General features: G+C 38.4%; 1 protein-coding gene across 3 annotated transcripts in view; it reads left to right on the top strand.

The window, feature by feature from the left end:
* The first annotated feature begins 1,764 nt into the window (after window positions 1-1,764).
* The window catches only part of rph3aa (rabphilin 3A homolog (mouse), a), a 29,446-nt gene continuing 8,960 nt past the window's right edge, over window positions 1,765-22,250 (top strand). The window contains exons 1-5 of one of the 3 annotated variants that reach the window (XM_027139333.2): window positions 1,765-1,919; window positions 16,200-16,336; window positions 17,138-17,267; window positions 18,566-18,649; window positions 21,788-21,962. In XM_027139333.2, coding sequence (XP_026995134.1) covers window positions 16,230-16,336; window positions 17,138-17,267; window positions 18,566-18,649; window positions 21,788-21,962 — 496 coding nt within the window. In that variant the 5' untranslated portion in view covers window positions 1,765-1,919; window positions 16,200-16,229. Of the gene's footprint in view, window positions 1,920-15,296; window positions 15,346-15,883; window positions 16,034-16,199; window positions 16,337-17,137; window positions 17,268-18,565; window positions 18,650-21,787; window positions 21,963-22,250 lie in introns of those variants that run through there. The other 2 variants (XM_027139331.2, XM_027139330.2) reach the window with 2 other exon arrangements.

Raw genomic sequence — 22,250 nt, 5'->3', positions numbered from 1 at the left:
TTAACTCTGAATACTTTGCGTCATCGTATTAATATTCTAAAACTTCTGAGAACACAACCGTAACAAAATATCACGTTTATCCCTACATGGGGATTTATTAAATACACAGTACCTCTCGGACACCTTCAGGCTTAATTACGGCAGGTTTTACTATCCTAATGAACAATTGCCACAAGATGGCAATAAAGTCGTGGTGCATTGTGATGGCCTCTGACTCAAGCTTGAAATGAGGATACTGAATTGTGGGTGTGTGTGTGCGTGTGTGTGTGTGTAGGGGGTATTTCTGAGTATTTATAGCTACATCTGGGTAACTCCTTGCAAATATACCTGACCCAGCACATTAGGTCATTAACAAGCCCAGGACTGAATCTGCTGGGGTAATTATCTGAACTGTGCTGACATCTTCATAACCAGGTGAAGATGCAGGGAGATCATCAGGGCAGCAAATCCACAGGAAATGTCAAATTTATACACGTGTATAGCGATAAGACAGGTGATGTCGTGTAAAACGGGGTCACTTTTTAGCAAGTAAATTAATATTTGCTGTATGTCTCATTCTGCATTTCTTCCCAGATGACGTTTAAAAACTTGATGAGAGTCTATTTTATAGATTTTTCAATTCCACAGAGATGTTCACATTCTGTGTTTTTGTATACTCTTACATTGGAAAGATAAAAACCTTTAATGCGTGTGACAAAATGCTATATGAAGAGAATAATGATATTTGAGGATATGATACAAATGAATTCCACTTTTACTCCATTCAAATCTAATGTTTTTGACTCTTTTTTTTTTTTTGGGATTCTCTCTGGCTGTATTTTCCCCCTTGATACTCTTTTCCTAATGTCTTTATGGATACAATTATGACTAATTTAGCAGTGGAAGAAAGAAACAAAAACACTATCTTGTTTATTGTATATCCTTTTCCTGCTTTGTCTGCTTTTCCTACCCCTAAACCTAACCCTAACCCCTAGGTCCAGCGTTTGAACCTGACTGAATCTTTCATGGCCTTAATAAAAGTAATTTGTTGACTCTCTTAAGTCCTTAACGAAGCACACATCAGCAAGGATGTGAACGTTTCGAGCTTGTTAATAAAGAACACGTATGTGACTGTCTTCATTTCTGTAATATATAGGACAATGGAATTGTTGCACAATTAATTGAACAAAGCCTTCTGTTTTATAATAAAATAGAGATACAGTAAAAGTACTGTATATGGACATGTGAGCGGTGCTGTTTTCATTTTTCACCCCAAAAAAGAGGATCTAAAGGATGTTTGCTGAGTGCTTGAAGCTGTGAGCTACTGATTAAAAGGCTACGAGGTTAAATCCTAGCATTGTCAAGCTGCCACGCTCGGGTCCTTAAGCAAGACCTGTAACTCCTCCAGTGCATTACTTGCATTCGGTTTCACATCTAAGTCAGCCAAATGAGTGAAGTGTAAGTAAGACATGGTGGCAGGGGTGTGTGCCGTGTGAGCTTACGCATCTATACGCTTTGCATAAATAAACCCATATTAATATTAATACCTACTGTATTTGAGCGGAGTCATAGCAATGTGGACAAAGAGCAAATCACCTAGGAATCTTCTAACATTAGCGATTAAGAGCGCTATTATTCACTGTAAGAGAGAAAAAGCCTTTGTGCACGGTAGGTAGGAGCTTTTGTGCTCAGCAACTCTGTGATTTAATGCAGGCAGCTGAGGGAGGGGGTGGAGGTCTCTCTCTCTCTCTCTCTCTCTCTCTCTCTCTCTCTATCATTCTCTCTCTCTCTCTCTCTCTCTCTCTCTCTCTCTGTGAGCAGCAGTACATTGAACAGACAGTGTGTGCAGGAGACACAGACAGGCATTTAGCTCCTCTCCTCTTCTCTCCTCCTTCTCTTCTCTCCTGCATCGGAACGCAGCGCCGATCATCAGTCGTGAGGTAAGTTTTCTTCCCAACCTTCACCAAGTTCATCCTTTACTTCAGTTTGACTCGTAATGCAAAAAAAAAAAAAATGGAATATGATTTTCTTGATGCCTGAATTTAGTTTAGATTCTAGTTACATAATCCGGACACTAAGACTGTTCATATCCTATACAATGCTGTATAGATGATGTATAAACTGAGGGTCTGAAATGATGAAGCAGTAAATAGCGCTACTTTAGATTAGCTTAGAAATGAATTACAAAGTGTTTTCAAGCGTCCGTAATCACTGCCCTGCCTGTAGTTATTCCTTTGCGATCAATGCTTGCGAGTATTAATTAATTTGTAACGATTATTATGCAAAGGGGTTTCTCATTTGTATCACTTATGTATCTGCAAGTATTCATCAATTTCTGACAGTTATTGCTACATTTTCACCTGACCATCACACTATAGGATTATATGGTCTATTCCAAAAGCATATACACTTTGCTGCATGCCATATATATGATACAAAGATAGATAAATTGCTTTAAAATAAGAAAACTGAAAATAAATTCTTGAATCATACCTTCGGGTCTCATTGTTCATTCTCGGAGTGTGACCATAGAGGTGCAGAGCATCTCGACAATAGTAATTTGGAGCAGCACTACGGGGATTTGCACACACCTTCAAGAGACTCATGATCGGTGTATTAAATAAGGAGACTTGACTCTTCAGAGGCTATTAGCTTTTAGTCTGTACGCCCGATGGTATGAAAAAGCAATAAAAAGTGATTGCTCTCTTACAGACAAGACTTAAAATCTACTATATTATTCATTAGGTTGAAAATATTTTTTTCTTTGTTATACACACTTTCCTGGGATAAATGTTGGGTGTGAGGATGTGATGATGCTAGTCACAGATTCATCCTAAACTTTACTGAGTTAAACTCTCACTGGGTGAACTCTTGTTTTAATATTTATTTATTTATTTATTTATTTATTTAAAGGGAGAAAAAAAAAGATGTTTGTGAAAGCAGTGTTGCACGTTGCAGGTATACACTGAACTCAGTAGTAGTACGTGTGTGGAGCTTGGAAATGGAAAAGGCGCATTAGGATTCATGCATATTAATGATGTGAAACAGTGGCCAAAGCTAATGCTCTGAAAGAGAGTTGAGAAAAAGTGAATTCTAAAAAATAAATAAATAAATCATTTTGGGAAGGAACGTCTCTCCAAAAGGTCATGTTTCCACTTTTAAACTCTGCAACAGTTCTGGAAATATCATGAAATCTCTAATATCTGGGGTCTGTCTTAAGTCAGTCATGTGCTGCACTGGACTCACGTGGGTATCCTTAACGATGCAGGCATTACAGCAGTGCTGAAAAATTTCCAGTCAGCATGTTTTTTTTTTTTTTTTAATTTGATGTCTTGTGTAAAAGCATTATAGTCAGAGCAATATGGGATGAAATGTGGTCTCGTCGTAAACGTAGCAAAGGAAAAACAAAGAGCTTAAAGCCTTCTGTCTGTTAATACGGAGCTGAGATTGAACAGCTGCTTAAACGCTCCCTCTGTACCCCCTGTCTCATCACAGGCATGGGCACATTATGTTGACGTGTCGTAGGAGGGCTTTCCTCACACCGAGGAAGCCGCAATGAATCAACAAAACCATGAAATTAACAGACAATTCAAATAGGAAATGCATTATGATTATTATACTTATTATTATTATTGTTATTTTATGTACTCAGGACAAATCTGTTGTTGCCTGTTGGTGCCGGAGTGAAGCTCTGGCACAGAGGCATGGCAGCTATGACGTTAATAAATACTCTACAGTCAGAGGTGTGTGTTTCTTCCAGCTCAGGCAGATGGTCAAGCACATGCCTCACAGTGTGTTATTTTGCATCCGGCAATATAGCCGGTGTAGTAAAAACAGTATTAGGCTTAAAACACGGCGTAATCTCATGAGAGGGAAAAAGTCTTCAGAATGGTGATTTTTAGACTGTCATCATTCATTAATCATAATAGGCACAGATCTTTCCAGAAAAACTCATCCCTCCAGAGTCTTATTTTGTAGTGGACCTGAGCACAGAATAAGGACCCTTTAGCCCAGAGTCATCCCACACAGCATTGCTTGTATTTTTTTTTTTACCCCCCCTCCTCATGTCAATTTGCCATTCCCTTCCCTGGGCTAGTGACAGTTACGCTTGTAACACAACGAGCAGTGGATGCTAAGTGACAGGGGTTTTCTCCCAGCAATGCACTGTAGCAAACCACGCATCGATGTACTCGGAAGCATCGTACACCAGAAAGATTTTATTCCAGCAATAACAAAATCCCTTGAGCTAATGTTGAGCACTGTAGCTTTCCCTGCTTTATGTATTAGACCATGCATAAATCCAAGAATAAAGTGCACACAGAAATTAGTCCACTGTTCTATGCCAGGAGAAGGAATTGCTACTAAAACGGATGGCGTCCAAGTGAGGGTGTAGTCTTACCTCACACCCAGTGTTCCTGGGATAGCCTCCAGATCCACCAGTATGAAGCAGTAACTGAAGATTATGAGAATTTTTAGTATCGGTTCAGTATCAGTAACAGGTATGAGCAAAGCTTTGATATCGATCCTGAATCGGAAATAGAAGTGGACATATAGAAACATACTCTTACAATGAACAGCCTTTTGCTTCTTGGAACTTTCTCAACCTGCAGTAGGATGTTGCAGTGAATTTAGAAGGTTTTTATCCCCAACGGTGTCTAGAGATCTTTACCAAAGGGTTAATCTTCATCATAAGGATAACACATTTTGGTTGTATTATATAAGTAAGGAGCAGAAGAGTCATAGGAGAAGTGAAGAAGTCTGTAGTAACACAAATGGCCACTCTTTACAAACGTGGTAAGCAGAAAATCGAGCAGTGCATCAGAAAGATTTGGCGCCTATTGGATACGACAGCAGAAGGGCAATTGATTTCCTCTCCCGTCAGTCAAGAGCAGGAGGCTTCATTGGGTACGGCTTCACACTACCTTGATAGATTGGAACAACATTGCCTGGGCATTTTTTATTGAATCTTCAACTCTCAGATGTCCGTGTACACAGTTCTTGGCTGACAGAAGTGGAACTTGATGTGCTCTTATACTGTTGTAGCCCAAGGATTGATGTGTTTCACATTCTGAGATGCTTTTCTGCTCACCACGGTCGTTTATTCATATTGTTCTGTGCATCTCTCATCTAAATAAATGATCACAGATTTTGTTCTCATGAGAACAAAAGAATGTTCTTAGTCATTGAAGGCTGGGAGGAAATCAGACAATGCCCTCTTCTGTAACGACTCAGCTTTTCCCCATGACTTGTCTGTCTGCCCGGACCAGCTAGCACATCTAATTAACCTATAATCATCCCAGCAATGCCTGATTGGAGATTTCCACAGATTTTCTTAAAGCTGATCTCTCCTCACATCTGCTGCATTCTATTCTTTATATCCTTGATTTTTCATTCTCCTTTCATTCAAACTCTTTCCATGTTCATCATATCCTTTATACTTTTTCCTCCCATATTCATTGCTTCATCATCTCTGCCTATTCCTGCTTCTTGTGTCCCATAAAAATAGTGATGATGCTGCAGGCATCGCTTTGGTTCTTTTCTTCCCTCTTATACTGCAATCCCGAGGGCTTTTTGATAGTTCCTTAAACTCTTGTACTTTTTCTCACTTATCGTTCTGAAACTTTATTTTTGTCTTTGTGTAGCCACAGAAATATTCTAGCAACCAGCACTTTATTACTGGCCTCCCGACTTGCTCCATGGATCACTACCTGATATGTATTTGTGGTGCATTTGTGGTTTCACGAAATCAAGGAGGTGCAGGTGTTGGAGTTAGAAGAGACTAGACACTGACTGGATGTCCCCCAGGGTTTTTTTCCCCCCACACATCTTGACATAAGTGTCCTCAATAAAGCCAGACAATAATACAAGTCTACCTTGAACAGCTGAGGATTTGAGGTAAGACATCAATACTGCTGTGAATCAAGTGTGAACAAACACAGATTTGCCAAATGAAATTTCCGAGCCAGATAACGACACAGATGCTTCAGTTACAGTTTAGAAGTAGGACATTATATTGTCCTCTCTATTGCCCTTTCCTTGTTCCTCTTGCTCTGCCGTACCCATTGTCAACCGTATTTACCCATTATCGGTTGCTATGTCAACACAGATCATACCATTTCTCTGCATCATACTGGCAGTGTCTGTGCGTGACTTTTCCATCTCTTCATTTTCTCCTCATCTCTGGCAACTATTTAATCATTTACTTCACCTTCGCCTCCAGGATTGTTCCTGTCAACGATTTTTAAAACAAAACCCTTTATCCGGACATCATCATCTTGGCTTTTTTAATGCTTTAGAATTGCCTCACATGAGAAATGCTTAGAGTTAACGTACACATGTGTAATAATAGATAGCACAACAATAATAAATGCCACCAGCTTTTTAATGCAACGCATATCAAACAGTGACAAAGCAAAACATTTCAAAGCAAACTCCTAAAATAAGTATTTGGCAGTTGGACGAAGCTCTTGAAAAGACATTATTGAGAGTAATGGAGTTATTGGATGACTTATCGCTAAAAGCTGATTAATCAGATTAGTATATTTATGTAAATGTCTTTGGAATTTCTTTACTGAGAGCCAAAACAGGGCTTATGTTTTATTTGCCAGCAGAATTACATACTTTCTTTCTTGGCACACCTGGTAAGTCTGTTCATTTCTATAAGGTCTTTTTTCTTTCTCCCACCATCTCCACCTTGGGACAATGGTGTTTGGTACCATCTCTCAATAGATAACCACTTGTCATGAAACTTTTTGTCTCTTCTTTCATCAGGAACAGAATTGCATTAGTTTTATCATCACGGTATCTCTGCCCCAAGGCAGCTCATCCCCTCACAGAAGCTGTCTCATTTATTGGTTATAGAGTTCATCTCTTCCTGTCCTGTCCTGTCCTGTCCTGCTGAATTCACTCATTTTCCTCTACTGACTGTTTATCCTTTTGCTATACTGCTGCATCCATGGAGGTGATCTCTTAATAGAAAAACTGCAGAGCTGACAGACAATCATCGACTGGCACTTTACCAGATTCCTGCATTATACCTTCCCTGCTTAAGTGATGTTAATGCGCAGTGGAAAAAGTCTAGCATGAACAGCACAGCCATAACGTGTCAGGTCTCACACACACACACACACTTAAACCTATATGGGTACGGTATCATTACATGCTGATTGCAGAATTTTCAGACCGTCATCAGAAGAAAGTATCTTTGAGTTGCATGACAAAATAACCACATGCAACCTAGAATCGCCAAACGTAATGCTAGAGATGGATTGCATGAGTAATGTAAAGTTATTGCCATTGGACTCTAGAGCTGTGGAAACTTTTTCTGGAGTGATGAGTCACACCTCACTGCCTGACAATAGATGCTAGAGGAAAATGACCTGTTTCGATGCATGCTGGCTTCAATGCCAGCTATATAATGTGGTCGCAGAAGAATAATAGTCTTGGGCAGGTTTTCATGGTACTGACTAGACACCCATCCCCTGAGCAATACAGAATACAAGTCTAGACGACAGTCTGCTTTCCACTTTATGGCTGGTTTCCTGTCTTGAAAGCAAACAACAGAATTCATTTGCTGAAAGCAGATTGGAAGAATGTGCCTTGCTTGTACCGAGCCCTGCCCTCAAACCCCATCATCAACTTTAGGGTGAGCTTGATGGGTCATTTGCAAGCCAAATCTAAAAGCCCAACATTAGTGCCTGACTTCACTAATGCTCTTGCGGCTGAATGGAAACAAATCCCTCCACTGGAAGCTTTCCAAGAAGATTGCAGCAAACTGGGCCACTTGTCTTTGTTGACACAAATGAACAGATTTTTTCGAATCAACTCCCAACTCTCAGCTCTCGAGACGTTCATAAGAATCTGTGCATTTTGTGCAACCTTTACAATCTGTTAAAATTTCCTTTAAATTCCATCCCAGTTTCTGAAGCATTGGTCATCACAGATAGATTGGGCCTATTTATATACACAAAAAAATGTGAATATAAAAAAAAAAACAACAACTAATGAACTACAACCATTGCATAAGCAGCAGTTCCAAAAGATGTGGTGGGTTAATGTGTCGCAGTGGAAACGTGTTCCTCTATGACCTCCTCTGATGATAGCCGCCGTGCAATCGGGGCAAATTAGCAAGTGGGTGGGAATTGGCAATGAATATGCTGGCTGGCATATTTGTTTCATTATTTATTCTCATTCTAATTGTCTTTATATTTAGCATTCAAATCATTAACACCTAATTATTGAGACTAAGCTGAAAAAATGGCCTTTGAATATAGGGTGTGAAATAAATGGCTGTGTGCCCTACAATAATAAATGAATAAGTTGCAGCAGATGGTTTTTTCTTAATTTGCTTGAGATAAATAATTGGGATTTCAGTAATAAGTGAGATAAAATTGATGATTGCAGAATGCAGGCAAAATGAGGCAGGACAGAAGTGCAGTGCATTTTATTGGGGCAGTCAATTATCAGAATTGTGAACAGATGAAGATTAAAACCAGTCAGTACGTCGAAGCACGGGGAACAGTTTTAATGACATGAAAACAAGAAAACATTTAATAACTAAAAAAGAAGCAGCAAGTTATGCACAGACTTCGGGATGTGGCTTAGTGGTTAGTACCACTCCTCTGGGTACTCCAGTTTCCTTCCCCAGTACAAAGAGAGATGTTGTAGGTTGATTGATATCTCTATGTTGTCTGTAGTAACGTGAATGACTGTGTGATTGTGTGCCTTGCGATGGCTTGGAACCTAGTCCATGGTGCCCTGATTCCCAGGGATAAATTCCAGGTTCAGTTCAGCAAACGGAGGGATGGAGGGACATACTTAAATTCTGACAGTTGATATCATTCTTTGTGTCATGCAGAATTGTTCTCTTCCCGTCTTCTCCCTGCGACTTTGATTTACTTAAATTTGTTTGTGTAAGAACGTTATTGAATTCAGAATAGTCTTCATCTTGCCACTTCCCCTCCCATCCAGTGAATAGCATTCCAAATTAAATCTCCATGTCTCGCTTTTGATCTATGAATTTCATTAACCTATTTCCCTTGTTCTCCATACACATCGTTTTCTGTTAAACTTAGTTAGGTAGAGTTTTCAGTTTTCTATTTTTTTTGGGTGTAGTTGAGGCTGTGAAATACCAACAGGAGAGCTAGGTTTGGACGGATAAGAAGAGCAGGTGTTGGAGATAGAGGTGACTAGACACTGTCTGGATGCCCCGGGGGTTTTCCAATACGTTGCACCGTCAGAGCCTTCAATAAAGTCAAATAACATGGGGATTGCAGGAACAGCTGAGGATGGGTGTAAAGATTGGCACCGGAGTCACTCAAGTGTGAACAAACACATGGATTTGCCAAACGTATCTTTTGAGACTGAGAATGGAGTTGACGCTATACAGTATGTGCGGTTTAGTACCAGAGTAGCATATAATCAGTTTTCTCAGCATATTGTGTTGCCGCTGCTCACAGCACATTGTTTTGGCAGCAAGGTCCCGCTGTGTGAAATCGTCTTGAAATGGGCACAGTCATCTCCAATTGTGCAAGGGCTTGTTGCATGCAAAGAAAAGACCTCTAGTGTAGACCTTATAGTAATAGTACAACCGAGTAGAAGTACGTACCATGAAATGGAAAATTGTATATTGTAAACTTTTTACTACTTTATTTTCCCTGCATATTATCCTTATAAATCTTCTACTGAAATGTAACATATTTCATTACAAACTCCAGCTATAAATATACATGACCTTACCGATCTTCTCTCGCTTATTATGATTTATTTCTTTTTCGTGTTTTGTACGTTCATAGGAAATCTGTCATTTTATCTCCTGCCAGTCAGATATTGGCTTGAAATTCCACATCTAGATTGATATTCTTGGCATTACTGGAATTGTTTTCAGCTTGTCCTGAAGCTCATTACTTCTGAATAATTAGTACATCCGCTCTCTGCACCTATAGAGGTGATGACTGAATTATGATGCGGATAATACGTTTGTTTCTAGTCCAGTGTCCTGAATATACTTCAATAGTAAATGACATTTAGAGGTTTAGAGGCCTGTAAATTAATGTCATTTGGCTGGTACAGATGATCCATAGCTAGCGCTCGGATCCAGATTGAATTTCCTGTGTGACAGGGGATTTTAATTGGCCAAGGGTGATTGTGTATGATTTAGATATCTTAAAAAAACAAAAACAAAAAACAACAACCATCTGGCATTTTTGGAGGTAATGATCTCAAATTTGCCAGTGTTTTTATAGCATGCACTCTGCAGAGTTTGTGGTATTATGTAAGTTTCAGACACACCATATATAGATCTTATGTTTGACTGTGAGTTATCACAGAATGCTTTCTCATTTCCAGAAGTGTGTTCAAATTCAAAAGATAGATAACATAGCAAAATGTTTTAATACCCCCCACCCCCCTGTTACAACACGTTGAAGAGAGTGATGTTTAATAATGATTAAAAAAAAAAAAAAAGCCTAAAGTCTCTCTTTTTAAGGGTTAGTCAGTTGAATGTCGAACTATTAGCGAGGGCGTGAATCCCGGCTCCTTCTGATTTGCCAGCTTTGAAAAGCTCTGATGGGATGAATAGTGACAATGATGCTGAATGCGGTGCAGTTTCCGTTCATCTGTGTTTCTCCCTACTTTACACTCTCTCTACTTCCCTCTTTTCCTTCTCCTCCCTTCCTTGCCATGCTTCCTCCCTGCCCTCCACCCCCAGACAGCAATCAGTCACGTCTTCTGCTAGGTCGCCCTCACTGTCAGCACTCTCTCCTCGACATTTCAATCAGTGGTTAGCATGCCTCCATGGGGCAAAAGCTGAATCTGACTAAAGCGGTTCAGCTAGAAAGATCAGCACACTGACTCATTGATGATAAGGCATACTGTAATGTCAAAAGGCACACCACAGACATTTTAATTTTATCTCACTGCAGCTGTGTAGGAGAATATTCCGCAGAGGTGGTGATACGTGTCAAGATTTTCAAACAATAAAACGGATTTTTATTTTCTTTGCTCCAGGCACAAGCTTTTTAGAAAGATTGGCATAATAGGCATGCAAGGATTTATTTCTTTACGAAGTTAAAGATGTTTGCGAAAACGATCGTGGTGAAGAATCGTCACCTTAGAGCTTAAAGTCTCATGGATCTTCTCCTAACTCCTGCGTAATTTTTCACCATGTTCTCTGGCTTCCTCCCACCACTCAAAGAAAAAAAAAATTAGCATTGAATATTTTTACTATGTTAAAATGTGTGAATGTATGTGGTGGCTTTGTGATGAACTGATATCCAGTTAAGTGTGTAATCCTACAATCCTATTGGCTCTGGATCCACTGTGACCCTGACTGAAAATGAATGAAAAACTATTAAGGTCCACTTTCAAGTAACGCATGTAATAAAGCATCTATAAATCTGTATTTCGCTCTTATTGATAGATCCCATTACACTAATAAACTGACTTTGACACAGGCCAGCAGCTTGATATTACACTCACCCTACAAGTTGCAGGGTGTGTAATACAACCCAGTTACATGAGGGTCAGTGAAACACCATTCTTGCAATCTTGTTCGTCCAACACAAAACAGTACTGTGATTCGATTTCATTTCTATACACCTGACTTTAACTACTCAGCTTACGAGCTCAATATACTCCTAACCTAATGGCGTACACATGGTCTCGGACAGACCCGCGGTTCAATAGACCTTAATTATCAAATGTATGGAAGAAGGTCATGGAAAATGGCAAGCATCATGTTATGCACTTAGGTGGTTTAGTGTATTGGAGTAGTGATCTGGTTATCTATGATTATGGATATAGTGTGGAGTAGGACACAATTGCTAGACTCCAGCACGTCAATTTTGACTCCAGCATTACCCTTCATTGCTCTTTGTAGGATTTATTAACAGTAAAGTGTCAGTCAATTTTAATTTTTTCTTCTCAATGGATTTATTGTTGCAGGGTACATCGTCCTCCCGTCAGCACTGCTAAAGGAGAAGTGTGAACCGTCTGCAAAATACTGTTTAGATAGTCTTGCTTAGAATTTACATAAAAATATTAATTAGAAAATTCCTAATTTGTTCCTTTCATTGACATCCTGGTCTATGCTCACTTATGGTAAACATTAGCCATAATGCTTTGGGAATGGGAATTATGCTGCATTTGACTTACCTGTAAATTGCACCATGTGTCATCAAGCTGCAAAGTGGAGAAGAAAACTAGCCAGTTAAGCTACAAACTAGCCAGTTAACTGTGCTGAGTACTGAATGTTTTATAGATGTAATAGGCTTATATGTCTGTATGGTCATCAAATTTCATCAAAATTCATCAAATGCAAACGCTTCTATTTACAGTACACTTTGTATAGTGCCGGTATTGTGCACACTGATTTGATATCACTTGCTGATGTCATTCGAGGATGAGGAGATCATCCGCAATCTGAAGTCGGAATTTTTATGGGGGTTTGTGTTTGTTTTCCTTGGTTCATTTCAACATTGCAGCAGCAACATTTAGCTTTTACATTCGTGTTAATGACGATGCTGTTGAGAACCATCATTGAGTAGCTGAACTGAACAATTCACTGCTGTAGCTCAGCACAACTGGATAGTATAGCTGCATTGCAGTCTGGTTGTTGGTCTTTCTCGTTTGTTTTCTTCACCAGCCTTTTCAATAATCTGCGCTCTAGCCGATTCTTTAATTTCTGCATTCCTAAAGTCCATACGGCCTTTGGTCTCTTTTCAGTTGTCCGCTGCATATGATTGGAATCATCTGCAGCGGACTCTTAAGCTCAGCTCTTTTATATCGCTTTCTAACTTTAAATATTCAATTCAGTCACTAACTCAAGATCACTGTACTCACTCACTCACTCATTTTCTACCGCTTTATTCGAACTACCTCGGGTTACGGGGAGCCTGTGCCTATCTCAGGCGTCATCGGGCATCGAGGCAGGATACACCCTGGATGGAGTGCCAACCCATCGCAGGGCAGATCACTGTACTTGTTTTTAGTTTTTGTTTGTTTTTACGTCATTGTTTATAGCTGTGTTTGTGTATTGTATTTGTTTTTATGTTGCCTCTTTGTCAGGTCATCATTGTAAATGAGAACTGGTTCTCAACTGACTCACCTGGTTAAATAAAGAAATAAAAAAAAAAAAAAAGAAAGTGCTAAAGAAATATCTGTTTGCTGACTGTACCTAAAAAAACCCAGTGGCAAAAAAGTTAAAAAGTTTTTGACATACGTTTACGCCATTTGGCAGACGCACTTATCCTGAGTGACTTATATTTTATGTTATTCTTATACAACTGAGCAATTGTAGGTTGAGGGCCTTGCTCAAGGGCCCAGCAGTGGCAACTTGTTGGACATGGGATTCAAACTCACAACCTTCTGATTGGTGATCCAACACCTTATCCACAAGGCTACCGCATCCCACATACTAAGAAAAGCCAACAGTGTGTGTGGGAAGTATAAACTTTAAAAAAAAGTCAGCAGTGTGAGGTACTGAGTTAAAAAATAAATCCCAGCAGTGTGTGTGGGACATGCTTCTGCTACAGACCACGACAAAGCAGCTGTTCCTCCTCCACACAGAGTAGAGGTGGGTGTGGTTGCGCTATAACGGATATACCGGAACGTGATCTGAAGAGCACTTGGATGAACGGTTCGTACTGTACATTGATTTGCATCAGAGGCTTGCTGGAAAACGTTGAGGTAGTTTTTAGGACCTAACAGTCAGGATCTAACTGGAGCGATAACGTCTCATGAGAATAATGAAAATCCAGCAGCAAGCAAGAAATAAGGAGCAGAATCATTAAGCACATCAAAAATATTATAATGTAAACATAGTTAATGTGCTTCAGGGTGCAGCGTCTTAGAAATTCTACCAACATGATGACTCTTCGCAGCTCTTAGGTTAAACACGCTGGATCTTATTTACTGTAAGTAGAAGACTCAAGGGGGAGTCTGGTCTTGAGCAGTTATGAGTCTTTCTCTATTCTATTCTCTCTTTCCTACAGTGAAGCCTTGAAACCATGCATGAACTTGCAAAGCCACTAGTATTGTGGATTAGATTTTTTTATTTGTCCATTGAGTATTTGATGCACTTTTCTGGTTAGTTTGAGGATTCGTGTTCATGAGAAATACCCAACAATTTGGTCTAAAAATTCTAATTTCAACATACATAAAGAGTGCTTTATAATTCTCTGTGTAATAAAATTCCCATGCTACAGTTGCACACTGTACACAGACACAGTGCATGTCTAACCAGTTCATAGTTGCGTTTGCTGTCATGCATCTGAAAGCATCTGATTGTGTTTATATCATGGTTTTAAACAGAACAGAAATTGTGCAGTTGGTCAAAACGGTCAGACTTTCCCACAGGATTCCAACGAGCTACCAGAGCTTGCACGTAATGCGACTGGCACATGTGAAGTCATGTGAAATTTTGTCTTATTCATAAACACCTTTAATTAAGCTGTAGGAAGTACTTAAAAATGTGTTTGTTCTCCAAATACTTCTTTGAAGGAAGTGACCTGCTTTTCACAGTGGGTTAAAATCAGGATTGACAAACATACTGATGTTTCTTCACTTAAAAAATCGAGAACAGTGTGTCATTACTCAGCGGTGCGACATCCTAACACTCTGAGCACTTACTGGTTTGACAGGATTTAACTCCATGATTTCATCGTTAGCTGTGAAGAGCCTTCCAATCATCTAATGGACTCCTGAGTGTCCTGCCATCTGGCAGGATGACCCGAGGTGGTCAACCTGCTGACCTCCTAAACACCCAACAGAAATAAACTGGGCTGAATTTTCCATAAACTTTGCTATTTATTAAATGGTAGCACGAGCATCAAATTGAACATTCACTCTCACACTGTAGATGAGGTTCACTTTTTACGATGCTTTAAGTGCTGAACTGAAAAATACCTGATCAGAGAAATGACTTTGTTTCTATGGTAACATTCAGTGATCAATAACACTCAGTGATCTTGAGACTTTCAACACAACAGGGTTGTCTTCTAGCCAGGATCCATGTTTTTTGTTTGTTTGTTTGTTTTTTAAGTAATTTCTTTAATTCTTTCTTCATATTAAAAAAGAATCCTAGATAAAAGCAACACTTTAGCCCCGTTCACACTGCAGGTAAAAGTGGCCCAAATCTGATTTTTTTGGGGTCAAGTGACCAGGTCAGACTTCTTCAGGAGTAGTGTGAAAACTTAAATCTAGGTCAGATCTGATTTTTTCAAATCAGATTCAGACCACTTCTATATGTGGTCCTGAATCTGACCCAAATTTTATTTTTTCCAATGTGGCCGCAGTGTGAACACCCAAGGTGGATTTGATGCGACTTTTACGTCAATCTACATCGACATTCGTCACAATTCAGCGCCGGTAAGTACGCACACAAACGTGACTACGCCTACAAAATGGATCGAATAATCAAAAGTTGCCCTCGACAGCCGAAAATTTTCAAAACACTGCGTCTCTGTGCTGCCATTACACAAACATTTAGAAAGAAAAGCGAAAATGCTTACTTCCTCCATAACCTCGCCAACTTTAGCGCAACGGCGTCATTGTTATTGTTCGTTTGCGCATGCGGATCAGTTCGAAACAGCAAACAGTTCACACTGGTATCTGATATAGGCCACATTTTAAAAGGTAATGTGAACAGCCAAACAAAAAAAAATCAGATCTGAGCAAAATATCCAAATTGATCATTAAGACTTGCAGTGTGAACGTGACCTTTGTTTCTGCCACAGACGCTTATACTTGTTGACGATATAAATTTACTTGACTTAGAGATATTAGGTTTCTAATTCCCGCACACAGGAACACGTTAATACGACTGCGACTTGCGCATGCTGCAGCAATATGTCATGGCTATAAAAACAACCAAGTCCAGAACCTTCAGCTGGTTTATGAGCCAATAATCTGTTTTATTGGACCTATTTGCTTGTTTGACATTCAATCTGTATTGTAAAGTAAAGCAGAAATATGCCATAGCACTCTGGATCATACGTGAAGATGTCTAGTTAAGACAACTCCTAATGTATTATGTACTTGCTTCTACTTGGGAAAGGTATTAATTGTTGTGTCTGTATACAGTTAAAATATAGCAACAGCTAGCCAATAAGATTCCATTCTCAAGACTTTTGGCTCCAAGTGAATGCTTGTGCTGCCGTATTGAGCGTGATTACATGCGAGTGTGCATGTGTGATCCTTCAGCTCTCTCTTTGTGGCTGTAGGACAGGCTGACAGCTTTATACACCGAGCAGATGGAGTTCACTGGTGCCGAGGAGCTGACAGATGAGGAGAAGGAAATCATCAACAGCGTGCTGGCCCGAGCCGAGCTAATCGAGACCATGGAGCAGGAGCGGATTGGGTGTGTAGAGTCTGACACTTTTTTTTCTTCCTAAATAAAGCATCTTGTTTGTACTGGCGACTGGTAGGATGACTCTGCGGCGTTCCACTAAAAAGCACATTCATTAACATGAGAACACATGTGGTGCTTGCTGATATCTTTGATTGGTAAAACTTTCTGTGAGAACGGACAGGATTGGCCAGGATTCTTCAAGGTGGGATGAAACGATCAGTCCCAGGATGTGCACGCTTCTAATTTAAATCCCTTTGAGCTAATGTGAACCTCAGTTAATCCAAAAGTGCTGGATCATTGCTGAGTCTGTGCTCTGATCTCAGCTCTGTAGGATAATGCTGAAAGACTGTTTATTCCATTGGGGATAAAGTAATTAAAAGTAACTCGGCTTTTACTTGATCCAGACGAAAAGAAAGAAAGAAAGAAGTTAGGGAAAGAAGTGGACTCATTAAAACCTTTTTTTAAGTGATTTAGAGTGATACATCACAAGCAAGAATGTCTCAGCATTTCTGAAATGCTACTGCATTTTGGCTCCATTACAACCGCCGCGTGAGTCAGAAAAAGCCGAACTGCTCTGCAACTCATTAATAGTGAATGTTAAACTACGGCTTTGTATCAATCTTTCTGCTTAGCCATTTGTCTCTGTTTGATTTGCTGATGCATTCCACTCAGCCTCCTGGCCTCACCACTTCATTTGCAAAGCAACTTTTTGATTCCATCGATCAGCAGATTTTAAGTCGAGAGCGTTTAATGGCTTAAAGAAATAGTTGAAGGAGTGTGTAATGAGCTCACTGCTGTTGTCTCCTGCAGGCGTTTGGTCAATCGGCTGGACACTATAAAGAGGACGGCGTGCGGCGACGGGCACTCGCAGTGCCTGCTCTGTGGCCAGCAATTCGGCGTGATGGGCGTCAGCACGGTCATGTGTGATGAGTGTAAGAAGGTATACAGTGGAGCAGCCTCAGGATCTTTACAGAACAACTACCGCTAACATCTTTGTGACCTGAATAATAATAATAATAATAATAAAATAAATAAATAAATAAATAACAGTACACACTTTCTTTGACAAAATTCCAATTAGGATGAGATTTTTTTAAATATATTATATTTTATATAATATATATTATATATTATATTTTATATTTTAAAAATGTATGGTAGCTACTCATTATTAAAATGTTAATATGCTGACTGAAATAATGATATAATATTACAGGAGAAAAAACATTAATTAAATAAGTAAATATGTAGTATTGGTAATACAAGTAATACTTGCATGTGCGGATGGGAAATATCAGGAAATAATCATAATAAAAAATAAACAATATTTGTGTACAATATTTTCTGGAGCCATTTCCTTCCTTAAATCTAGATTTTTTTAAGTATGATTTAAATATATATACAGTATATATTTCTATATTTACTTATATAAAATAAATTAAATTAATAAATATATATTTATTATTAATAAATATATATTTTATATACTTAGAATAATGTTTTCCCCATACACTGATTCGTGTAGATTAATTATTCTTAATCTCATTTAAATCTATTTAATTTTCAGGGTGTAACACTGTAAAATATGGAAAAGATCAAGGCGGGATTAATAGTTATGCCATGAAAATCAACAAACATGCGCTTTTCTTCCTGTCAATTCTATTTCATAACACGTTTGTTGCCTATCTACATTTAAACGTATTCCAATGTTCACGTTCGTACTTTTAGCAACTCTCCCCATCCTGTATACACTCTTGCATATTCATCGTACACCAAGTATCACTTGTATATGCTACATTATTACTTGCTAAGCTCTGAAATTATTACTTTGTGGCACACATTCTATTATACAAGCTGAGTAGTTTATTACACACTGCCACATCCAATAATGCAGAGTATTTACTATCCATCTATTAAATTTTAGGCACTTGCTGTAGTGTAATATAATGTGTTACTTAACAAAGCTTCAGTTCTATGACACAGGTGCTGCACATGTCCCGTTTAAAAGTGTGTGAAATCGGTGCTAAAGCCCATCGCAGTGATGTCACATGATGTGGAAATGTACTGAAAGCTGATGCTATGGGGCCTATGTGAGTGTGTTTGCACCTGAACAGTCTCCTGAGGCCTGTGTGTGTGTGTGTGTGTGTGTGTGTGTGTGTGTGTGTGTGTGTGTGTGTGTGTGTGTGTGTGTGTGTGTGTGTGTGTGTGTGTGTGTGTGTGTTTTCTCACCCACTATAGCACATATGTACCAAGTGTGGCATACGCAGTAACAGTCGCTCCTGCCCTGTATGGCTGTGCAAGATATGCAGTGAACACAAAGAGGTCAGTGTCCATAAGTGTCCATAAGTCCTTGTGCACAGTGTGTCCTGGATTTGAACACTTCTTACAGTGTCTATATATACAGTATATATGTTATTTAACTGTTATATCTGTAAGGCTTTTAACAGTAGTTTAACATTGTCACAAAGGTACTTTAAAGCAAATTGAATGTAGATTTAAATTCCTATTGAGCAAGTAAGAGGTGTGAAGGTGGCAAGGTAAAAAAAAAAAAAACAACAACTCTGAAGCAACATGAATAAGAAAACTCGAGCAGAAACAGAAACAAAAGGAAAGCTGTCCTCGTCTGACACGGGAGAGTGGGATTTAAATCATTATTTCTTCTTGTAAGTGTAGAAACAGGCAGACAGTCATAAGTGTGTGCGCACAAGACAGGCTTTCTGATTCCAGCAGCAGGTCTGCAGAATCTATGTCAGAGTATTCACCGAAGAAAGGGTGAGACTTGAACGTGAAGCGGTTTGGGGAGAGTAGATTTATTTTATTTACAACAGCAGAAAGTGAGTCTGGAGAGAAGTGGCTTCGAGCAGAAGCAGAGTATGAAAGTAATAATGGAAGATTTGTGTGAGGCTTATGTAAAAAGTTTGTACAAAAGGAATTTGTATTTTTTTTTAATGAAATATATCACATTGTCTTGAAAGGGAGAAGAAGAGTAAGTTATTATTATGGGTTGATGTATCTTTGAAGTTATTATTCTGGACGTTTTTAGCATGTTAGGATGTTTTATTAGATGTATTTTGCTGTATTTTTTTTTTCTAATAGGAACAAAATGCTTTTCAACGGAAGAGGCTTTGTGTACAAAACTGTGAGGCATCATGTCATTACAAATGCATAGTTTTAAGTGCATAAATCAGTCAACTAATTTGCATTTATAACACTATTACACTTTCAGAGTATGTGCTCTGAATAAAGACAAATGAAACAATTAACCTGTATTTAAAACCAAGATGAGTTTGGTCTAAACTAGTAGGTTATATAATAATAATAATAATAATAATAATAATAATAATTTTATTTTATTTATCTATCTATCTATCTATCTATCTATCTATCTATCTATCTATCTATCTATCTATCTATCTATCTATCTATCTATCTATCTATCTATCTATCTATCTATCTATCTATTTATTTCCCAATTTACTTTATTATTTTTTTTCTAAGCCCAATCATCTGACATACAGGGCAGAAAATGTTAGCACTGTTCTCAATTAAAGCTGCATTCGCTGAATTGGTCTCATTTTATTTAAACTGTCTGCAATTTTGCCAAACAAATTTCGTTGGTTCTGTTGCACAGAATACTCATGCACACCTCCAGACTCACCGGAAAGAGTAAATAATAACAAATGGTGTACATTTTTAAATATGTGTATGGAGGATTATAGATCATAAGTTTCCAACACATTATCTGTTTGTTCCTGAATATTTATTCAAGTTCACCTGTATTCATCCCTACGTAGGTTCCCTTCAATTAGAGTGTCATTGAAATTTTTAAAGGGATGTCACTGGTTTGTTTGTTTAACACACCGAAACAGAGAGCGTTGTCTTTTTCAGCTTGACAGGTTCAACACCTCTGACTTTAGGAGGGTCTTTTCACTATAATGAGATGATTCGTACCTTTTGATGAGTCACTGCTGTTACCGAGCAGCACGCAAACGCTCCAGTATTTTATTTTTGCCATACACTATTAATGGTAAAAATAAAAATATTGCAAATAAAAAATTAGTAATTTAAATTATGGTCAAAAATCTATTAATTTATTTTATAAATTTATTTATAAATTTATTTATTTATTTATTTTTAAAAATCTTATCCAAATTGGACTTTTGGAAACGATTCCCTACTCACTGTTCCCTAAATCAGAAACACTACAAGACAGTGATGATAAAGAATATCAGTGATACAGAATCGTATAAAGAATTAATTAAAAGGCTCACTCTCAGATACTAATATGCCTCTGAATCAGTGATATATTAAAGACAAACTCACTTGAAGGAAAAAAGATTCATTGTTGTCAGGATTAAGTTTCAAACATAAATATGTGATTTGTGAAGTGCCCAATTAAAGTGATAAAGATTTTGGGCTTTTCTAATTAGATGTACATTAAGATGAAATGATGAAACAAAAAAAAACACACACACACACACACACACAAAAAAAACACACACATTTCAATTTTCTGAAACATTTAGAATGAGATCATGAAGAAAAATGATGAAATGTGACTATGGAGCTCAGACTTATACATGTAAGATAAGATATACAGAGATACTGAGAATTTGTATTTGAGGAGATTTCTGAACAAAGCTCTGTCGTGATAGCTTTCTGTCTTTCTCACTAAAGGAACGCACAGATCAAGCAAACGATGCAGTGCATTATGGGGCTCTGCTATAAGGTACATATTTACACTCCCCAGAGTCGTGCATTGCGAGTATAAAAGGCTGATGCACTTGATATTCTCCACCCTGGTTTTTACTCCAGGCCTTTTCACTCCAGGCTATTTAACTCCAAGCGTATGACACAGGTGTCCAAACGTATTATTAAAGGTTCGGCCATTACCAACACTGATCTAGGCCACCTGGGTAGTCAGAGCCACTGGGAGCGTGTTCCACTGTTCTCTCAGCAGGGATGTGCTCAATCTTAGTAACATTTCACAGCTATGTTTTCTTTGGAATTCAGTACTGTGTGGTTCATCACTGAGAGTACTAGAGTTAACCCCCCTCTACTCAACCGAGGAGCAGTATTAAGTCTGGTATCTCTCTCTGACATCTTCATGTAACCTCATTTATGTAATTCTAAACATTTCTTGGAAAATGTTATCTGAGGCCAAAATGAAATGAAAACACGTGGCACTATTCACTATTCAAGGTTTTTTCCTCCGCACAGGAGACATATGGCATTTCAAAGACTGGATGTCTATGCCTTATTCTTGAGTTACTGGTATTATTTATTTGATATCTTTTTTCAAGGAAATTCAGCTGCCCTTTTTTTTTAATGAAATATATGATGTCAGAGATTTAGCAGATTATACATTTTCTCTCTTGTCCAGAGATTAGTCCATTTCACTCCATTGTTGCCAAATGCAAGTTTCAGGACTGACATATATACTTTTTACTCTTATTCAAGATGTTGAAGCAGTCTGGTGCCTGGTTCTTTAAGGGGTTGCCCCAACAGGTCTTGCCTGCACCATTACCCGTTTCGAAGCCGAGACAGTTCAGCACTGATGATACACCTGCACCATCTGTGCCACTATCCCAAACGAGCACAACAGCTCATTCACATGTCAACATACAGAATGGAGGTTAGCCTCTTAATCTCTCTCTCTCTCTCTCTCTTTTTTTTTTTTTTTTTTTTTTTTAGTTTTCTTGAGTTTTAAAAACGTCTCTCCTGCAGGAAGTGATGTTTACCAAGGTACTTTGAATACATTACACAGTTGTCTGAATGTATGTTCTGCATAGTAACAAAAAAAAGTAAGTACTCAGAAAGTTACAGATTCTGATTGTCAGTAAATTGCACAAGATTCAATACTGAGTCTTAAAAGTATAAAAGTATATAAGAAACTGAACATTTAATACCTCTTTCCTGATTG

Source organism: Tachysurus fulvidraco, chromosome 20 (genome assembly GCF_022655615.1).
Source record: "Tachysurus fulvidraco isolate hzauxx_2018 chromosome 20, HZAU_PFXX_2.0, whole genome shotgun sequence".
NCBI classification, from domain to species: domain Eukaryota; kingdom Metazoa; phylum Chordata; class Actinopteri; order Siluriformes; family Bagridae; genus Tachysurus; species Tachysurus fulvidraco.
The sequence above is the reverse complement of the archived record's forward strand: the minus strand, read 5'-3'. Positions and strand labels throughout refer to the sequence as shown.